The sequence below is a fragment of the Manis javanica genome, chromosome 4 (assembly GCF_040802235.1).
Source record: "Manis javanica isolate MJ-LG chromosome 4, MJ_LKY, whole genome shotgun sequence".
In the NCBI taxonomy this organism is placed as follows: Eukaryota; Metazoa; Chordata; class Mammalia; order Pholidota; family Manidae; genus Manis; species Manis javanica.
This window is the reverse complement of record NC_133159.1, coordinates 60,730,472-60,746,182: the sequence shown is the minus strand read 5'-3', so window position 1 is coordinate 60,746,182 and position 15,711 is coordinate 60,730,472. Positions and strand designations below refer to the sequence as shown.

Below are 15,711 nucleotides of genomic sequence, written 5' to 3'. Positions count from 1 at the left end.
TCCTTGGCCCGTCAGCATATCATATGACCACGCAGGCTGTCCTTCGGCCGCGTTTGCGCGTGCCTGGGTCATGCTGATATCATGCCACAATGCCTTCCATTCTATGTATTGCCCCATACTAGAAAGGCATGCCTTAGTTACATATTGCCAGTCTGCGGGTGTCATGGCTGTCTCTGTTAATCTCTCAACTTGTGCTATGGTATAGTTAGCACTGACTCCATAAGCCCGAACGGATTCTGCTAACTCCTTAACTTGTTTATGGCTCAGGGGCTGGTGAGAGCGTACGCCATTATCCTCAAATACAGGAAACATTTGTCTAATTGCCTGAAGAGTATCTGGGTGGCAAAAGGAGAGTGCGCCACTCACGTAAGGTGGCGGGGCAACGGGCGTCGGGGGACACCCTGCTTTCATTTTTTCCTTGGTCCGCTTTTCAACTTTGCTGGTTCCCTTACTTCTGCACTCTGCGGTTTTATTTTCTTCCCCTTCCTCTGCGGACGTTAATTCCTCCTCAGATTCCCTATTGGAGAGTTGGAGGTCCCTCAACTCTTTCCAGGGGTATTTACTATTTTCTCCGAGGCGATCGTCACTCGCTTCTCGGGGCTCTTTCGCTTTTGCCCTAGGCGGGCTTTCTCCCTCACTCTGAGGTTTCTTTACCTTCGTTTTTGTGGCCTTTTTTCAGCCGCGCGCGCTCTCTGTTTCCCGTTCCGTTTCTGACATGCTCTCTTGGATATCTGTCAATGCTCTCTGACCTTCTTTTATTACCTTTTCACATCTCTCATCTTGCAGACAAGCTCTAATCAGTTTCCAGAGGGGCCTGGTGCCTCCCCTCAGGCTACCCTCCTCCTCCTCTCTATCAAGATCTTTCCCCAGTTTGTCCCAGCTCGGGATTGAGAGGGACCCTGAACAAATGAACCAGGGGGCCACACGGTCTATCTCCTTCACAAAAGATCCTAAGACTTTGCTGGAGACCTTCAAGTTTCGCTCTTTGAGAGCTGTCTGCAGCGCCGTGACTAATGACGGTGCATTCCCCATGGTGCCTCCTTATTTACAGAGAACCATCAACCATCATCCTAAAAAGCAGGGGCCTCTCGGAACTTACCCCTCCGGGCTTTCTTCTGACCTGCAGTTCTGAATCCTCTCCAGATGTCTGAAGGGTCCTCCCTGTGCCGGTGATGTTCTGGTTCCCGGGTTTCGGCACCACTTGTCGTGTGCCCCGTCCTCGCCGGCAAGAACAGCACGCAACAACAGCAGGATTCTTCTGCAGAAAGCTTTATTCTTCAGCTCTTTGTGAAACAAATGACTTGGGCAGGACCCAGAGGGGAAGGAGAGGCTTGCTTATATAGTTCTCATGCTCTGACCTGGTTGGTGCGGCTCCATATGCCTTATTAGCATAACCATTTGGTGGGTCTCATTGGTCCTTATGCCAAGGTGCAATTAGCATGTAGTTTAGTGGTATGGGATGATTTGTCATTAGGAAGTTTGGGGCCTTCCGGCTGCCCTGCATTGGGCGCTATTTTCTGAGCGCGGCTGCCAACAGGGTATATTTTCCTTTAGTTTTTGGTCAGATTTTTAAAATGAACACCAAAATTCCTTAAAATTTCTAAAGGTCAAGTCTTTCTTTCCCCATGCCTTCACCAAAAGGAAGGTAGGAGTGTGTGTGTGGGGGGGTTGTCTGCAGTAATCTCAAAATGTATGTCTTCTGAGCTAGTTATGCCTCAGTTCCTCAAGTTTTTTTGATTGTATGTGTGAGTAGAGATCTAAAAGATCAAATTACTTTTAGATGACAGATACACTATCTTTCTACAGCATGATAATATGTACTCTTAATTATATTTTTAATTTCCTGAATTCTAGAAATAGTTTCCTGACTTATTTCCACAGCTCATTAATTAAAAATGTAGAATTGGGCAAGAGTGTTTTTTTAAGGAGAGAAATGTTCTATTTTCTTGGCAGACAGATTCCATTAACCTTTTATCTTTTAACTGTTCTTCAATGTGTGTTCTATAAAACAAGTTGAATATTCCTTTTGAGATGAATTATTCAGTCAAAACAGTTCTGTTACCATATTATGTAATAAAACAGCAAGCTATTGATTTGGCATTGCAAATGAACTAGTTTTATTTCTTTTTTCGTATTGTAATTTATCTTTTTCTGTTTGTATCTATGCATGGATCTTGCAAGCCAATAACCATTTTACTCACTTGAGCTAGAATTCAGCTGAAATGTATTAACTCAGAAAATTGAAAAGAAATATATCTGATAGGTTTAAATACATGTGGTCATTAGAGTTCCATAACATACAAATGAAGTATCTCTAGGAGAGACTCCAGTCTTCCAGCTGTGACAGAAGATGAGCAAGATACCTATAAACATAAAAAAAAGCCCTAAGTTAATTAAATGAAAACTCATGCAGCTGTATGCTTGATGAGTATCTTCAAACCCAAAAGAATGGGAGCTGGATAAAGGTGCCTTCATCGTTCAGTGAGATCTACATACCTATTGATACTTAAAAGGAGATTGCTGCTGATTTTCACTGCATGCATAGCATAATGAATGTGTTCCAGTAAAAGTGCTTCTTTATCACTATTCACATTTATTGGAATCACACAAAAGAATGTCTTTTGTAACATACTGAAGTTCACATAATACTTAAAGTATGAGATCCCAGACTCTAGAATCATAATTTGTTGCTTAAAAAATCACCTCCATGAAAATTACTGGCCAAGGTACTTAATCTGGTGTAAAAGGATGGAAGACCTAAGAAAGAGTTATGTGGCAAGTCTTTTTTTATATGGGAGAATTATATACATATGTTTACACACACATACATGGATATATATATATATATATATATATATCAAGTAAAATAAGGCAATGAAAATCCCAGATAAATATAGTGATTTAAGAAAAACTAATAATATCACTGCCTCTGCAGTGAACAAATGTTTGCATATTCACTTTGATATAAGCAATATTTACTGACACTGTATTTCATAAATGACTCCGAAAAACACATACTAAATTAAAAATTATGATTTAAGGAAAATGTAATAATATCAGTCTTCACAATACAAAAAATAGTAGAAAAGCTGAAGAGAGACACATCTCTTTAAAAAGTGGGAGAGTTAAGAGATACTGACTACAGCTGCTGAAACAGGAAAAAAGTGTTTCTATACCTTTCAAAGTTACAAAGATAAGCAATAGGAGAAGTGAAATATGAAAAATAAGATCATATATATATGTATATATATATATAATTTGCTCACATTTCTTATTAAACAACTTCATGCAAGGATTAAGTGCTAATTCTTTGAGTTGTGGAATCTCATAAAAATAGGGACAGAAGAAAATGGCAGTGACAGTCTAAGAATGAAAAGAATTGCAAGATGATGTATTACCTTGCTGTCCACTTTTTCAAAAGCAGTCAAAGAGGCAGGGGTGATAGCTCAGAAAGTCAAATTTCTTGGCCTTGCAGGAGGAATTCTCCAGGCCCACTGACACTAGAAACTCTCTTGGAACAGACCATTCAAGAGCTTAAGGGAAAGGAATTTATCCTCCTTTAACTATCTTTGAGGCTTTCCCCATGGAAGGTTAACTTTCATTATTACAGTTTTAGTTACTTGATCCCTTTTGTAGCTGTTCCTGAAGATAGATCCTATATTCCTTGGATGGCATTTTCTGATATTATACGTAGTGAAGGAATCAGAACAGGGATATGTAATGAGTCACATTCATGTGGCAAAACTCCATAAGCCTCCACAAAGTAGGCTGGCTATGGTGGTGGTAACAGGGTAGTAAGCAGCTAATAATGATCAAGGAGACAAGTGACAATCAGAGCATCTTCTGTGGTCAACTTATGGAGATCTATCAGAAATGGTGAGGAGAGCATTTACCCTGGCACTGTTTTCTGCAGTGGCTCCCATGGGCACAGTCAAATGGAAGCCAGGGGTCAAGGACCCCATTGATGCATCAGACTCCTGCCTGCAAATCATTGGGCCTGGAGAGCCTCTTAAGGCACAAAGCATGGGCAGGGGAGGAGGGAGAAATGTGGACGGTGCATCTGTGGGGCAAATGGTAGATACCTAGGGCAGTCCTCCCCTTGTTTACTCATTGCTGCTCTTTGATTCTTACACTGTCATTTTACAATAAGGACGCTTGTAAAGATTTACAAAGATTTATGGATGCCTTCAGAAATTGTCACTATTTGTTGCTCCTCCAGCGTTCTTCTTTTCATAACAAACGTTAGATTTTAAGGAAAGAAAATGAGTTACAATGAGTTACAAATTTTCCTTACTCGAAGATTTGATGAAGCCGTATTCCAGGTTCCAGTCCATGGACATGAACAAAAAAATATTCAGGAGAAAGATGATGCCTCCTGAGCCAGCAGTTAATGTTCACTTCCAACCAGTGGACACCTAGGTCCTCCATGCTTCTGCAGAGCCCCACCTCCTACCGGACTGTGAGAATGGGAGTGGAAATAATGGATCCATGCCAATGCTAGACATTTATGAAAAAATGGATGCACAGAGAATTACATCAGGAAGAATTTCAGGATTTGTGTCAGAGGGATCTGCTGAGCCTCAGGACATCTGTGCGTCTGCAGGCTGGATAAAAAGGCAGTGGGAAAAAGATCCAGGGCAGCTTCAGAGATCATCATCTGCTCAGGATGGAGGTTTCAGCAAAATCCTCACCCACAAAATACACTTCCAAGTGAAGTAAGCCATGATGGATGTGAAGGAAGCTTAAACCTGAACTCAAATGAATTTACACACAGGAAATCTTCTAAACAAAGTACCTGTGACCAAAGTTTCAAATGGAATTCAGATTTTATTAAGCATCAAAGAATTTATGCTGGAGGAAAAGTTTACCAATATGGAAAATCATGCAAGAGCCCAAACCTTATTAAACATGCAGCAATTTTCACTGGAGAAAACACTCATCAACGTTCATGAGTGTGGGAAATCTTTCAGACACAGCTCAAAGCTTATTGGGCATCAGAGTCCAGACTGGAGAGTGAGCCTATGAATGTAATGAGGATAGAAAGGCTTCCAGGGGAGCTCAGATCTTACTGACACCAGAGAATTCACACTGGAGAAAGAAAGGTCATTTGAATGCAAAGAATGTGGTAGGTCATTCAGCCTGAAATCACATTTTGTCTTGCATCAGAGGATTCACACCAGAGAGAAACCCTATGGATGTAGTCAGTGTGGGAAAGACTTCAGAGGGAGCTCACACTTTATTTGACATCTGAGAATCTACACAGGAGAGAAGCCCTATTAAGCAGTGAGCATGGGAGAGCCTTCAGTCAGAGCTCACACCTTGTTAAACATCAAAGAATTCACAAGAGGGAAAACCTATAATTTAAAAAAAAGGTGAAAAAATTGAATAAAATTTTTTTAAAAAGGTGAAAAAATTGAATAAAAAATAAATACTGGGTGAGAAAAAAACAGAGATTTACCTTGAAACAGAATTCCTTAATTAAAATAATAGAGAAGTCAATTTTTTTTTCCTATTGGGTTGTGACAATTTTGATTGGGGAAAAATCATGAAAGAGTATGTAAGGACCACTGCTCAAATTAAATTGGAACCCCATAGTTTATAACTGTTTTTATATTTACTTTATCATTACATGTTTGATAATAAGCCAGCTAATTTTTTAGATCCTGTTGGTGTGGAAATCTAACATCAATTAATGAATTCTATTAATACTGACAACACTAATATAGAATAAATGTTGTGGATTTGATAAACAGATGGTTTAAATTCTTAACTGGTTGTATGACTTTGGACAAGCAATTTATCTTTCCAAATTTTATCTTCTTCTGAAATGGGTAACATCTACCTTGCACAGGGTGAATATATTTTATGCTATCCTAGAAATCCTAATACAAATTTAAATGGTAAACATATTTCAAATACAATAAGTGTGATATCATTCAGTACAGAGAATAATATATATAAAAAGAAAGCAAAAAGGAAAGAAGGGATAATATACCTAACTGTTCTGTCCTCTTAATATATAATATATTCGTATTTGTATATAGAATGTCAAACGTTATGACTATGTGGGATACAAATATTAAATTTATTAACTATATAATTTATTCAAGATACTTTCATCTTATGTAAACTTGTAGTATAATATGGCCCCTGACAAATTTATTTACTTCATTCAGTCTCATGCTGTTAAAACATTTTTTAACTATGTTTTGTTCATAGTCCATTACAATAATCTCATGGAAGCATTTTTGTAAGAAAAAAGTTACAGAAAAAAAACAAAGATGCATTGTACAACTATTGACCTCAGTCAGAAATTAGTTAATAAAATATGTGAGGCATGGGCAAATATTTCACATGAACTTGTGGTTTCTACAGTGAATTCTATTACCACCCGCCCCCCCAAAACCATAACTATATGATTTTTAATATTTACTTGCTACTGAGGTCATGGCATCCATCTTTTTGAGATTCAAATTTAGGCCAAAATATATACTTCTCAGTCAGATGGTTATATCTTATAATCTCAAACATTTATAAAAAAACAATAAGAGGATCCTTCATTTGTAGTTAGTGAGACCACTATCGTTGCTTTAAGGAACAAACTAGCTTTACAATGTTAAGTGGTATGTTCTGCGTCTTAGGGCAGAGAGACCAAGAATTTTTCAAAAGTTCTGTGACTGAAGAGAAGGCAAAGGAACGGGGACAAAATTTTGGTGGCCTGAGAGAAGTTTATATTGAAAATAACAGTAAAAACAACTATTAAAATAAAAATCAAATAGGGAACATTCAACTGTAAAAGTTATTCTATTTTCAAAGCATCTAAGAAACAGCTAAACTCAATAGTAATTTTTCTTTTAAATTGTTTTGTTTTTTTATAGAAAATGAAAAGGCATATGTAAGTCGGAAGAAAATGTTAATGTGTTTTTCTGACTAAGGACGTCTATCCAAAACATATAAGGAACTCCTATAACTCCATTAAAAGAGAAAACTGGGCAAAAGATTAAAGACATTTCAAAGAAGAATATATAAGCATGACCAATAAGCCCACAAAAAGTGATCAATTCCATTTAATCATCAGGTAAGTGCAAACTAAAGTTACAATAACAGCATGTAGGCCCACTAGAATGGCTAATATAAAGACTATTATATCAATGTTTGCAAGGAGGTGGAGCAATAGACTCTCATACATCACTGGTAGTAGTTAAAATGGTACAAAAACTGCACTTCCGTTATAGGAATCTTATGTGGTATAGTATGATCATGGTAAGCATCAGGTCAGTTCCATTCTGAGTGCAGTCTGCTATGGCATATACTATTCCTAGTGTTTTTTGGGTGCCTGGTGACTGCTACATCCACCTCTTATATTTGCCGTCTATCATGACCTTTGGTGATCAGATAGGTCATTGGTAATAAGTATGCCCAGCTCTGCCTCTAGTATCTCAGTTGCTCTAAAATTCTTGTGGCTATATCCTTGCTCCTTGTGAGAATCACAGGAACTTGTTTATCCCCTCCTATGTCACTGTAGGATACTAAGAAAATAGAATGAGTTAGGGACTGGTTTCCCTACAGAACATGCACTTCTCATTTAACAATTACACAATTCTTATTTAGGTTTCAAAACTCGTCTCTGGAAATCTTTGATTATTAGATGTTTATTTTGTCTGTTAGTAATTCTGTGATTTCATAACAGCTTGTGAAAATGTCTGAATATTTTTCCCATAGCCTCCACCATCACCTTAAGGAAATAGTGTATTTCTTATTTATAATCATTCATTGTCTGTTTCATCTGGTAAGAATACAACTCCACCACAAGGGTAAACATTTTTGTTTTTATTTTTTCTACTGCTCTACTCCAAGCCTGGAACACATATTCAGGACCCAAATTAGTACTTGCTGAATGAATTTGTTTCTTCTCTGACCTCCTTCTTAGACTGAGTTTTTCAAGCCGTGAACTGTCTTTTCTTTGTTTTAACCCATAGTGATTAGCACAAAGACTGTCTAATGGTGGATATTCAGTCAATTTTTATTGAATAAATGCCACAACACAGTCTTACCTCAACTTAATTTCACATAAGCCCTAGAAAAAGATGAACATAAAAGTCTATTTAAAACCTTACTCTAAAAGTACTCCTTACTCTATGCAATGCCTTTCTTGCATTTTTCAATAGAATTCATCCTTCCTAAGCTTATGTGATTGCATATATGGTGTTCACCTACAATTATGCATTACATTTATCCTCCTTATTAGATTTTAATCATTTGGGACTCGAATTACATGTTATCAATCTTTGTATACAAGTACAGCATCTTTCAGTGTCATTCAAAAAAATGATGTTTAAGAGAAAAATGATTCAAAAACAGGTGCCTCTTGAGGTTTTCCCAATTCTTTGAGGGAAAGGTGTACTTTTCATTAAAGAAAATGGCCTTCTAATGGATAGAGAAAACTATGTAATCATATTATCTTAATGGTAGAAGAAACTTAAATTATCTAGCTAGAGTGATTAGATTTAATGTATACTCCTAATGAGATTGAGGTCTTCTGTGTATGGTGTTTAATTTCTCTGTCTTAGGACCTCAGTTGTTTCTTTAATATTAGATAGTGGTGTTTTGAAAAGGCATTGTTATTTTCTGGGAAGAGGTCTTTTTTGGATTCTGTAACTTCCATAAAACATGGGGTATGTTTTGCTCAACATTGGATTACTTATGTTTAATAAATACTGAATGGGTGATTGGATGCATGGATGAATGATAGATGAATTAATGAATAGCATGTGACCTTGGGCAAGTTAAATTTCATTCTGTGATTCTTTGGGTGCCTCTATAAATCATTTTCTTATCCATGGTTCATTTCTCTAACCCTTGGTATTTTATCACTAATTAATTTTTCAACCCTGGACCACCAAAACTATTTTTTCTAAATCATATAATCATATTTCACCTGATTATTAGAATTGGGTAAATATTAAAATATTACCACCTATCCATGGAGAATACAGTTAACTTTATAATATACATTTACTTTTTATAAAGCAATTTATCCTCTAGTATCTTAATTAGCCTTTAAAATATTATATGCATTATATATATGAAAATAGAGTCAGATGGGTTAATTTCCTAGTGAGAGCTTCTGTGTGGGTTGTGAAAGCTTGCTAAAATCTAAGTCTTTCTTGTGAAGAGTAAGAGATAAATCTGGAGAAAAAAGGAAGGGAATGGTTAATGGAGCCTCTAACTCAATGAAAATATTCAATTGAGGGTAAATGTTAAATTGAAGATGGATTTACCACAGCAATAATTAAAGTTCTCACTCTGCTTGTCAAGTGCTTAGATCCTTTCCCAGATGATGCAGAATCAGTCAAGAAGCTAATCCAAATCAAAAGAAGTCAAATTAAGGAGAAAGATACATTAACAATTTAGATCATGTGTTCTTAATCATGGAATTAAAACAAAACACCTTGTACTTCAGATTTAACATTTTTAAGATTCATATTTAGGCAGATGATCTAAGCATTCTGCTATTTGCTCCAAACTTTGAATATTCTTATATATTTGTCATACTTTATGTGCTCCAACAATTTTGTAGTAATTAGTCTGTAGTCGAATAGTCTTGGTGATGGTAGAGTTGGGAGCATCTTTCTAAGATTAATCGAGTCTTATTATCTAATGTTTATGACATTCGTTGGGAAGAATATGAGTGTCAAGATACTGCTTTGATTTTTGTGTGGGTCAGTCAACTTCTCTAGGTTCCATTCCACTATCACATGATCCTAAACACATCCAGCAAAATAACTGACACATATATAAAAAATAATAAGCATTTTTTAGTTGAATTAAGTTTATATAAATTTGGAGTCATATATTATCAACACCCTCTGGAACAGAATCATCAAGAACATAGTCATACTACCAAATAAATTCAAAGCCCTTGTCCTAATATGGCCAAGACATACATGACATTATCTAAGGAGAACCACATTTACTTTGTAGTCTACTACTACTGTGAGAGTAAGGTTTAGAAACTGGATCTAGTCCTAAGCAAAGGTTTACTAATTCTCTTATTTAAAAAAAAATGTACTTAGAATATAGGAGATATAGAAAGAAAATGATAGTCCATTAGGCATGTGATATAAATTTATACTTATTCCTTTCAGAATTCTGATCCTATAGTAATTTTATTTCTGAGATATCTCCCACTAATTCCAGCATCATACAGGTTGACTACTTCATTCAAAGTAAATGTTTATGGATAGGAAAAATTCCTTACAAACAAGCCTCAAGGCATGCATCTCAGAATGTAAAGCCCACTCTACTGTCATAAGAGCAGATGTCGAGGTTGAGACCTGAAAACCCAGAGTACAATGGTGTCATGTCTGCAAAGTGCTATTATCCTAGGGTTAGAAAAAATGAAATCACAGAGTTCTTTTCTTCTGAATTTGTCTTCTACTCTGGTGTACTGTGTGAGTTTCAAGATTCTTAACCATAGTATTTCTTCTTTATATCAATGATAAATATAGCCCAAAAGCTAATATTAAATTAGAATGCAAAATTATCAGATAATTGTTAAACTCTTTATATTCAATTTATATCTTAGCATGATAGAAAGAAAAGGGATTTGGATTTTGGGGTAAACAAAGAAGATCATGGTGTGAAGCCCAACTTGATATATATGTTTAGTGTGACCTTGAGCAAGATCCTTAACTTCTCAATTTCTTGATTTCATTTTCTGTAACACTGAACTAATAATAATTTTACAGAATTGTTTTAAGTATTAAAACTGTAGTACAATAAAAGCACTAACTACATGGCAGATACAGTGTTCAACACTGATTCATTTATATCTTTAGCAAGTGTTTACCAAGCAGTTAGATATTCCGGCCACTAGGTGATGGAATTTATATCAATGGAAACAAGCAAGAAGATAAAAGTCCCTACAGTCAAGAAGCTTATATTTCAGTTTGGAGAAAACAAAATCAAAGTGACAAATAAGTAGATACAGTACAAAGTGGCTTTTAAGGACTACGGAAGAAATGAAATAGTAGAGACGTCAAGGAGTTACAGTTTGAAGAGAGGGGAACCTTTTCAGGTAAGATGATAGTTGAATAGGGAAATAACAAATTTGAGGGAGTGAGATAATTTGAGGGAAGGATGTTTCCCAGCAAAGGGAATAGTGTCAAATCCCAGAGACAGAAACAAGGGTACTTGGTGTTTTTTTTCTTTTTAATTGTAGTATCTCTGAAATACAATCTTATATTGATTTCAAGTATACAACACAGTGGTTCAACAGTTACCCTTAGTATTAAATCCATACCCCCACTAGTGTGGTTACTATCTGTCAACATAGGAAGATGTTTCAGAATTATTGACTATATTCTCCATGCTGTACTACAATCCCTGTGGCCAGGTTTTAAGGAACAGTGGGGAGGCCAGTGCGGGTGAAGCAGAGCAAACAACATACAGTGAAATAAAAGGTCAAAGAGGCAAAGTGACTAGATTATTATGTTGTGAAAAACTGACACGACTGGAGACATTTTAAAACGGAGTTACAGTGGCCATAGGAGAGAAACTGCCTTACCTGCCTTTATTTGTAATCATCCAAAATCTTCGGACTGGGCAAAACAGCAGCTGTTTGATGCAATGGTTTCAGAAGTCAGAAGAACAGGCATCCTGATAATAATGTCTGATTCTTGTGAACTTCCTGAAGATAGAATCAATAGTCTATGAATGTATAACCTAGAGTAACTTGTTAAAACACCCAAAGAAAACTTTTTTCTCTTCTTTTTTTTTTTTTTTTTTGAGAGGGCATCTCTGATATTTATTGATCAAATGGTTGTTAAAAGTTAACAACAATAAAATTCTGTACAGGGGAGTCAATGCACAATCATTAATCCACCTCAAGCCTAATTCTCATCAGTCTCCGATCTTCTGAAGCACAACGAACATGGTGAACAAATTCTTACATAGGGAATAAGTTCTTACATGGTGAACAGTAAAAGGGCAGTCGTCACAGAAACTTTTGGTTTTGATCATGCATTATGAACTATAAATAGTCAGTTCAAATATGAATATTTGTTTGATTTTTATACTTGATTTATATGTGAATCCCACATTTCTCTCTTTATTATTATTATTTTTAATAAAATGCTGAAGTGTTGGTAGATGCGAGATAAAGGTAGAAAACATAGTTTAGTGTTGTAAGAGAGCAGATGTAGATGATCAAGTGTGTGCCTGTAGACTATGTGTTAATCCAAGCTAGACAAGGGCAATAAAACATCCATGGATGCAGCAGATTTCTCTCAGAACAGGGGGGTAGAGGTTCTAAGCCTCACCTCTGTTGATCCCCAATTTCTCACCTGATGGCCCCTCTGCGACTGTGCCTGTCTTAGGTTGTTCCTCCCTTGAGGAATCTTACCTGTCTCTGGCTAACCAGTCATCTTCCGGGGCCATACAGGGAAATGTAAAGTTGGTAAGTGAGAGAGAAGCAATATTGTTTGAAAAGGTCAGCTTTTTACTTCTTTGCAGATTTATGCCCTGTGGCTTCTATGCCCAGCATTTGTCTTGAGGTATCTTTACCACTTGGAAGAATTATGATACTCAGTAAATTCGATATGAGGCACGAGTTCAATTTAAGGGTTGTAATTAGGAAGGAAGAAGAAAAGCTATAGAAGTAGCAGATGGAAGAAAACATGGGAAGATTGGTCATTTCTTTGACATATCTTCTTGTAGAGTAACTTAAGCATGTATAGGTTTTAAACTACTAATTAAATTGCACAAACACATTAACATAATAGGAATACAGTTACATAACCAAAGCAGACCTACAATTACCAGCCATCTCCAGTGAAACCAAGAAAACCAGTTAGGCACCCTAGGCATTTGTGAAAACTTATCTATGATATGATGGATATTGTCTAACTGAATTTGAATAGTTTGAGAAAAAACAGACAATTTAAAACAACACATTCCTGGGAACTGTTCACATCCCATATGTTCTTTTAACAGTAGATAGTCTGTAGTCTCAAGATTTTGGAGCACTGCAACTTGCACTTCTCCTAATTCTTGGTTGTGTTCCAACAGTATAGATCTAGTCAAATTTGTTATTTTACTGTATGCACAGGCCAGTTTAGATATATCCTTCTTCATTGCAATGGCAATTCCAGGAACCAGTGGGATGAATGCAGCTACAACTGTAACACGCCAGGATCTTTGCTGACGTTTTTTGATGATCATCTTCTGGAATGACTCTTCCAGAGTATGTTGATGTTGGAACTTCTTCTTCATATCGTATCTTAGTTAGTTTTCTGGGTAGCCAATTTAGGCTTTGATCCTCTGTATAAACATAAACAGACCCTTTGCCCACACTTTGATATGCCCTTTATACCATTGTGAAGAACTTATAGGAGGTTACCACACAGAAACTGCTTTTTTTTTTCAAGAGAAAAGAATATTATCAGAAAAATGTACTTCCATAGCTGGTCATCTGACACCCTTTAAATGATCAAAATTAAGGATATTTAAAGCATGCATTAATCAGTGATTTACAGTTAGTTTTATCCTACCAGGGAGTAATCCCCCTTTCATTTTTTTTCTTTTTTTGTTATAATTAATAAACAATTACATGAAGAATATTATGTTTACTAGGCTCTCTCCTATACCAGGTACCCCCTATAAACCCCTTTACAGTCACTGTCCATCAGCATAGCAATATTCTGTAGAATCACTACTTGTCTTCTCTGTGTTGTACAGCCCTCCCCTTTCTCCCACCCCCCGTTTATGCATGCTAATCATAATACCCCTCTTCTTCTTCCCCCCCTTATCCTTCCCTACGCACCCATCCTCCCCAGTCCCTTTCCCTTTGGTACCTGTTAATCCATTCTTGGGTTCTGTGATTCTGCTGCTGTTTTGTTCCTTCAGTTTTTCCGTTGTTCTTATACTCCACAGATGAGGAACTAATTTGGTATTTCTCTTTCTCCGCTTGGCTTATTTCACTGAGCATAATACCCTCTAGCTCCATCCATGTTGCTGCAAATGGTAGGATTTGTTTTCTTCTTATGGCTGAGTAATATTTCATTGTGTATATATACCACATCTTCTTTATCCATTCATCTACTGATGGACACATAGGTTGCTTCCAATTCTTGGCAATTGTAAATAGTGTTGTGATAAACATAGGGGTGCATCTGTCTTTTTCAAACTTGAGTGCTGCGTTTTTAGGGTAAATTCCTAGGAGTGGAATTCCTGGGTCAAATGGTAAGTTTACTTTGAGCATTTTGAGGAACCTCCATACTGCTTTCCACAATGGTTGAACTAATTTACATTCCCACCAGCACTGTAGGAGGGTTCCCCTTTCTCCACAGCCTCGCCAACATTTGTTGTTTGTCTTTTGGATGGTAGCCATCCTTACTGGTGTGAGGTATACCTCATTGTAGTTTTAATTTCATTTCTCTGATAATTAGCGATGTGGAGCATCTTTTCATGTGTCTGTTGGCCATCTGTATTTCTTTTTTGGAGAACTATCTGTTCAGTTCCTCTGCCCATTTTTTAAGTGGATTATTTGTTTTTTGTTTGTTGAGGTGGGTGAGCTCTTTATATATTTTGGACGTCAAGCCTTTATCGGATCTGTCATTTACAAATATATACTTCCATACTTTAGGGTTCCTTTTTGTTCTATTGATGGTGTCTTTTGCTGTACAGAAGCTTTTCAGCTTAATATAGTCCCACTTTTTCATTTTGCTGTTGTTTGCCTTCCCGGAAACATATGTTAAGAAGAGGTCACTCATGTTTATGTCTAAAAGGTTTTTGCCTATGTTTTTTTCTAAGAGTTTTATGGTTTCATGACTTACATTCAAGTCATTGATCCATTTTGAATTTACTTTTGTGTATGCGGTTAAACAATGGTCCAGTTTCATTCTCCTACACGTAGCTGTCCAGTTTTGCCAGCACCATCTGTTAAAGAGACTGTCATTGTGCCATTGTATGTCCATGGTTTCTTTATCAAATATTAATTGACCATATATGTTTGGGTTAATATCTGGAGTCTCTAGTCTGTTCCACTGGTCTGTGGCTCTGTTCTTGTGCCAGTACCAAATTGTCTTGATTACTATGGCTTTGTAGTAGAGCTTGAAGTTGGGGAGTGAGATCCCCCCTACTTTATTCTTCTTTCTCAGGATTGCTTTGGCTATTCGGGGTCTTTGTTGTTTCCATATGAATTTTTGAATTATTTGTTCCAGTTCATTGAATAATGCTGCTGGTAATTTGATAGGGATTGCATCAAGTCTGTGTATTGCTTTGGGCAGGATGGCCATTTTGGCGATATTAATTCTTCCTAGCCAAGAGCATGGGATGAGTTTCCATTTGTTAGTGTCCCCTTTAATTTATCTTAAGAGTTTCTTGTAGTTTTCAGAGTATAGGTCTTTTACCTCTTTGGTTAGGTTTATTCCTAGGTATTTTATTCTTTTTGATGCGATTGTGAATGGAGTTGTTTTCCTGATTTCTCTTTCTGTTGGTTCATTGTTAGTGTATAGGAAAGCCACAGATTTCTATGTGTTAATTTTGTATCCTGCAACGTTGCTGTACTCCGATATCAGTTCTAGTTGTTTTGGGGTGGAGTCTTTAGGGTTTTTTGTGTACAATATCATGTCATCTGCAAATAGTGACAGTTTAACTTCTTCTTTACCAATCTGGATTCCTTGTATTTCTTTGTTTTGTCTGATTTCC

The 15,711-nt window shown here is 36.6% G+C and overlaps 1 protein-coding gene across 1 annotated transcript; it reads left to right on the top strand.

Moving 5' to 3' along the window:
* The first annotated feature begins 4,310 nt into the window (after positions 1 to 4,310).
* On the top strand, positions 4,311 to 5,360 carry ZNF165 (zinc finger protein 165). The gene is given in 6 exon segments (XM_073232929.1): positions 4,311 to 4,693; positions 4,696 to 4,943; positions 4,945 to 4,994; positions 4,996 to 5,036; positions 5,039 to 5,275; positions 5,278 to 5,360. Coding segments are annotated over 6 exon segments (864 nt in total). The 5' UTR covers positions 4,311 to 4,488.
* The last annotated feature ends 10,351 nt before the right edge of the window (positions 5,361 to 15,711 follow it).